Source organism: Benincasa hispida, chromosome 11 (assembly GCF_027475165.1).
Source record: "Benincasa hispida cultivar pf3 chromosome 11, pf3_genome.v1.1, whole genome shotgun sequence".
NCBI lineage: Eukaryota > Viridiplantae > Streptophyta > Magnoliopsida > Cucurbitales > Cucurbitaceae > Benincasa > Benincasa hispida.
The window spans coordinates 66,560,891-66,566,784 of record NC_143488.1 but is presented as its reverse complement, the minus strand read 5'-3'; the positions used below and the strand labels follow the sequence as shown (position 1 = coordinate 66,566,784).

Genomic DNA, 5,894 nt, shown 5'->3' with positions numbered 1-5,894 from the left:
CATGATCATTTTGTTTAGAAAGTGTTCTTCCTTTTCCAAAAATGTTAAAATAATATCAAAAATAGCATATACAACTACTTTATTAAAAATATGAGAAATATACAACTAATTCATTAGAAATGTATGTATACAATCATGAAACAATATAGAGATTTGAATAAAATATAGAGATAAAAGAAGTTTTAATAATATATGGATATTTCAAATATAAATTTGATAAAAAAAAAAAATCTGAATATTTTTTTAAGGTGAGATAAATTCGAAAAGTTGTTAAATAGAATGTAAAAAAAAAAAAAAAAAAAAAAATTAAATATACAAATTATGTTAACTTTAGCAAACTTAGGAGGGCAGTTGTCGTGACAAACATCAACAATTACCCCGTATATATAACTCGATCCTGTTTTTTATTTTGGAATTAACTGGTATTTGTAGACAATGGCAAATAAGAGATTTAGAAATTTGTGGTCATGTGCATATCACATGAGTTGTCATAATTCTTTCCATGGGCGGTTTTACTATTTTTCAAAATGAAAACTTAAATAAAGCCATACACTCCAATTTCTCAATTTTTTTTAGCCAACCCATAATAAACACAACCCAACCCAATAAAAAAAAAAATTTAACCCAACCCAACAAAACTAACTCAATTCAACCTTTATATTTTGAATTGATAGTCCGGATTGATTATTTGAACAGTAACTAAATCATAACCATGTTCAAAGTTTGTGGACTAAATCATTACCTGAGCTTTCAGGGATCCATACTTTATTGGGTAAATGGACTAAATGTGATTTTTAATAATAAATAATAAATAATTATTTTTATTTGTTTATTTTTTTTTTTTTTTTTAAAAAAAACATACTTTGTATCCATTGGTTTTTCCAACCTTCTTCTCGATGAGAAGTTTGGGAAGATTTATGGCGGCGACCTTTATTTGCTATCCAATGGATATTTCTATGTATTTTGTGATGGGGTTTTAAGGCTAAGAAACGCGGCTGATACTTAATCGACTTCTTTGTCATCTTCCGTCCTCATCTTCTCTGCACTCCATTCATTTCTTCACGATTATCCGCATCTTTTCTCCTTCACCCTTCTTCTGATCACTTGGTTTTTAGTCGAAGAAGAAGCAACCCCATCAACTCCGGCCAGCCAATTATGTCCAAGAAAGGGCTCGGCGGTGGAGCCGCGCTTTCGAAGGACGCGCCTTGGAGGGCCTCCAGCAAGCCCATTCCCAAAATCCACCATGCTCCTCTGCTCCGCATTTCCCAATCCCCCTTTTCCAATTACGCCCTCTCCGTAATGAAGGCAAACCCTCTCATTCTCTTCCCTTCTTCTGTTCTTACTCACTGGGTTTTTGTTTCATTCTTTTCTTGATTTTGGGGATATCTTGATTTTGTTTTGCAGCATCCTGATCCGATTGGAAGTGGGTTGGCTACGGATGCCATTTTAGAAGCGGCTGGGCCTGATTGTATTGTACCTGGACAATCTGCACCTGTTAAATTACTTGGTCTCAAGGTACTTTTTTTCTGTCCCATCTTTTGTTGTTGTAACCCTTGTTTGATTTTTCTGGGATTACTTGAATTTTCAATTTCTGGGGTTTTCTTAGGTTTGCTCACTCGAATTCAGCGTGTTTGTATTTGGTTAACTGGCCTTACTAATTGCTTCTACATTGTTTGGTGGTTTTGAATTACCAGTAAATGAATTATGTATCGATGCTACAACTTTTAGATGGTGATTTTGCTTGAAAATGAGTTAAAATTGGACATTTACCTTTAGGAGCTTGAAAGAGAAGTAGTGAATGAACTGAAAACCCTTTATTTAGTATTCTCTGGGCACTGTACACACGTATTTAAAGAGTGGAAGAACATATTCTAATGCAAACAACTTATTAACTTAACCAATTTAGTCATAAGATTGTGTGTAAATTTTAACAAACTAACTACTTTAGTAACAAACTGATGGTGTGTGTGACTTCTGAGGTAACTAAATACTTTTTCATTTACACTTTTGTGTGTTTTGGAGAAACTAATAGTTCAGAGTTCTTCCAAAAAAAAAAAAAAAACACTTCTAATCATGTAACCAATGGAAGAAGTTATGCTGAACACACTCTGACTCATCAACACTCAGATTTTCCATCAGTTTCTAAGATTTTATCTTGTTCTGTATCTACTAGGTATGGCTATCGAGTTCTAAGCGTCGTATTCAGGGTATTTTGCATGTATCAAAATATTCTTCTTTATGAGAACATACATGAAAATGCTATCAAGATATCAGATTCTTAGCCTGTTAAGTATTTTGTAACTGAGTAAAAGATGGGGACGAATCTTAAAGTTATATTGGATATTCTGAGAGAGTTTTTGAACTCTTGAATGTTTAAAGTAAGATGTACTACCTTTCTATATTATCAATACAGTTTACGATTGACTACTGTCATTTATGCTATCAGAAAAATGTTTAGATGCTATGGTTTAATTGTAGGGTGGATGCCAGTACTGCCTTACCATTACTAAATTGAATCAATATTTTGAGTTTATAAAAACTGCTTTTGCTTTATATTTTGGTCTTATTATGCCATTTGTGGACAGGTATGGCCCATTGATCTCGATCTGAAGGTTCTTGAGCCTGTCGGCCGAGAGCTTAAATTACTTGGAAAGGTAAATGGACAAAATTCTATATCCGTGTTTTGTAAAGTTTTTTCCCTTTATGTATGTTTTTCAGTGCTTGAAATTATATAGATTGATTTTACTTTTGAAAAACCTTATCATCTCCCAACCCAATCTTGGAGCTAGCCTTGGGTGGGCAAGACCTCCTCAAGAATTAGTACCGACTGTAGGAGTGATTCATGATCAATAACCCAGTTATAGGAAGAACAAAGAATGTAATTGGTCAGTATTGGAACCGTGATTTAGTTCTTTTATGTGTTTTTTAATTGGATATCGTGCTGCAGACTATCCACATTGTAGAAACTTGAAATCAGGACAAGTTTTTGTCCTTACTTCAGATATTCATCATATCAGATTTTGGGTGAAGTAGGATGTACTATGTAGTTCTTCTATTCTTATTGCCCCTTCTATATGCAAAACATGTTCTTGGAGTTGAAACAATATTGACACAAATTGGATCATTTTAGTTTTATCCTCGAGACATTGAGGAATCTGACCTGCATTTTTTTATTATTATCACCATTCTCATTCTTCTGATTTTTTTCTTTCCTCTGAAGTTTATGGATGATGCGGTGAACCTCATGAACAAGTCATTTATAGATCGCTAGACGTAGCAGTTCTGATCAATGAAGAGTTGCATAGAAGCTGCAATTTTAGCAGGCTCTGTGAGTGGCAACTTACCCACCAGAATCGCCTCTTGATAATTTCCTTTCTCTTCGTACTGAATCCTCTCATGTAAAACCAGTCTCTGGCCTCCAAAAGCGATTTTGTTACTGCTTTTTTTGTGGCTTTTCATTTCGACTCTTAAACAGTCAGTGAAGTGCCTTGTAAGGTTTTTCCATGGGGTTTCGATTGATAAAGGTTATTGTGTAAAATAAGCCGTAGTTAATAGCTTATATCCATTTTTCACTCTCTTTGCTCAAGTCACTACCAAAACACTATTGGTTTCTGTTTGTACACCATGGTTTTTACAGCAACAAATGGCAACAATAATCAAAATGAAGGTTATTGATCATCATGTTAAATGATATAGGGACTACTGCACATTGTGTGTTTGTAGTTTGAGGATTTTAAAAATCTTATGATAACAGTTTCCATAATTCAATAGTTGCAAAAACAGCCAATCTACCATTCCGTGAATACTAGCTTTATTATTATATAACTCATTTGTACCACATTCTTACATGAATTCGCACTTTCTCAACCATAGGTTTTAGAATATACAGTTCAGAAAATGATGACAACATTGACAAGCATATTTTTTTTATTCGCTTACAAAAAAACTAACCTTCATTGAAAAAAAAAAATGAAAGAATGAGCACATTGCTGACGCTTCCATTAAAGGTTATATTGCATCCTATCATCCATCTTTCAAAATTCATCTGCTGCTGAATAATGCCATCAATATCTGAACATAAAATGTTGAAGTTGTGGATATTCTAAACAATCCGAGGATAATGCAAAAAAGTAGTGATGAAACTTTCATTCCTACTTAAATGGCCAAATTGGGTATGGTCTCAGAACAGATTCATGTAATCCAAATGGTGAGTGGTGGGGTAGGCCTTGGAATTGGAGTCTCTATCTATTGATCCACGTTGGATTTTCTGGTCACCTTCCCTTTTTCTTCTTTCCCTGCACTTTTTTGCACACATGTTTCCTGTATAAATTCAACTTGAGAGCTTAGAGTAAGGATCAGAAATGGCCAATCAATCAGCCCTTCAAAGTGAAAAACTGCGCAGAGGACCTTGGCTTGAAGAAGAAGATAGGAAGCTCACCATATTTGTGACTCGCATGGGGGAGAGAAAATGGGACTTGATTGCCAAAGCTTCTGGTATGACTACTCTTTGTTATTTGTCAAACGCATTGATTACACGATATTGTCTACTTGAGGCCAGAATCTACACGGTTTTGATTGCCTATGTTTTTTTTCTTTGCAAGAGTAGACAATGTACCTAGAAAAAATAGTCAGTAAATACGTCTTGTGTTGGTCATCAGCCAAGTTTTCTCGTTGCATTTAATTTTATTGGCCAATGTTTGTTGGTTTGTTTGCAGGGCTTGAGAGAAGTGGGAAAAGCTGCAGATTCAGATGGCTTAACTATCTCCGCCCCAATCTTAAACACGATCGTATAAATTCCGAGGAAGAAGAAATCATTCTGAAACTTCATAAGAAATGGGGTAACAAGTAAGGACTAAAAAGCTCTCATTTTAACATGTGGATGAGGCAAAATTTGGAACTTTATTGCTCTGTCAGCATCATCATATCCCAATTCATCTTCTTATAGATGGTCGAGAATTGCGCAATGGCTTCCAGGAAGAACTGATAATGAGATCAAGAACTACTGGAGAAGCCATTTGAGGAAAAAGTTCCCAATTCAACTTGAAGGTTCATGGAAAAATCTGTGTTGGTTCTTGATATCTCAATCACATATAATTGTCTCTATTGATTTGTTGAAGTTTCTTCAATTGTTGTGCAGAGTGCAAAGGAAAACATGGGAAACAGGACAAAGTTTCATCGAAGAAATGTGGTGCAGGAAGTCCAAGGCATGACCACAATGAGAGGAAGGACATTCCATTGTGCAATATTTCTTGCAATCATTTTGGGTTCTCCAACTTTGAGATCACGAGTTCGCCTTATGAAATTCGGGTATCGAATTGGATTTCGCATCAGTTGGCAAATGAGAAGCAGGAAGTGAATCATCATCATGAAGATTGTAACAGTTTGGACTTCTGTTTTTGTTATCCAAATATGAACTTTGCAGAGAGAGATGATGAGACAGATCATTTCTGGGACTCCTTGGCTTCTCTTTGGGATATGGAATAATAGCAAATTATATGCAATCTTATTGTATTGTAAATCAAGTTGTAAATTTGGTTAATACAATATATGTAGAAGAAAAAAGTTATATATACTAACGTTTGGCATGTACTCCTTACTTTAAAGGCAGAGATTCGATCTTCATCTTTACATTTATTGTTCTAAATATAAATAAATAAACGTATTTATACAAATACACACATATACAAATTAATAAAATATTCCAAGTTGGGAAGCTTTAAGAACGTAATCATAAAGCAGAATAGATAACATATCTCATAACTCAATTGTTTTGTACACTATAATCTTGTCGGGAGTGACCCAAAATGTTAAATGTGCAAGTTTTTGAGTGGATGTCATAGAATCTCCCATTAATATCTGAATATCATTGCAGAGAGAAACCATGTTTTTCTAAA

General features: G+C 34.4%; 2 protein-coding genes across 2 annotated transcripts; both read left to right on the top strand.

Annotated features, from left to right (window-relative positions):
• The first annotated feature begins 865 nt into the window (after positions 1-865).
• LOC120089717 (uncharacterized) lies at positions 866-3,572 on the top strand. Its single transcript, XM_039047084.2, has 4 exons — positions 866-1,305; positions 1,405-1,515; positions 2,586-2,654; positions 3,221-3,572. Exons 1-4 carry the CDS (start codon positions 1,156-1,158, stop codon positions 3,269-3,271), a joined length of 381 nt encoding a protein of 126 aa, XP_038903012.1. The 5' UTR covers positions 866-1,155; the 3' UTR covers positions 3,272-3,572.
• Positions 3,573-3,707: 135 nt separating this feature from the next.
• Positions 3,708-5,607, top strand: LOC120089716 (transcription factor MYB27-like). The gene is made up of 4 exons (XM_039047083.2): positions 3,708-4,494; positions 4,716-4,845; positions 4,946-5,046; positions 5,138-5,607. The coding sequence occupies exons 1-4, from the start codon at positions 4,362-4,364 to the stop codon at positions 5,482-5,484; spliced, it is 711 nt and encodes a 236-aa protein (XP_038903011.2). The 5' UTR covers positions 3,708-4,361; the 3' UTR covers positions 5,485-5,607.
• The last annotated feature ends 287 nt before the right edge of the window (positions 5,608-5,894 follow it).

Excerpts from the sequence above, each read along its gene's own strand:
- LOC120089717 (XM_039047084.2), top strand. The coding sequence starts at position 1,156 with ATGTCCAAGAAAGGGCTCGGCGGTGGAGCCGCGCTTTCGAAGGACGCG. Across the intron at positions 1,516-2,585 it reads TTAAATTACTTGGTCTCAAG|GTATGGCCCATTGATCTCGA; the intron begins GTACTTTTTTTC and ends ATTTGTGGACAG. Across the intron at positions 2,655-3,220 it reads AGCTTAAATTACTTGGAAAG|TTTATGGATGATGCGGTGAA; the intron begins GTAAATGGACAA and ends TTTCCTCTGAAG.
- LOC120089716 (XM_039047083.2), top strand. The coding sequence starts at position 4,362 with ATGGCCAATCAATCAGCCCTTCAAAGTGAAAAACTGCGCAGAGGACCT. Across the intron at positions 4,495-4,715 it reads CTTGATTGCCAAAGCTTCTG|GGCTTGAGAGAAGTGGGAAA; the intron begins GTATGACTACTC and ends GTTTGTTTGCAG. Across the intron at positions 5,047-5,137 it reads GTTCCCAATTCAACTTGAAG|AGTGCAAAGGAAAACATGGG; the intron begins GTTCATGGAAAA and ends ATTGTTGTGCAG.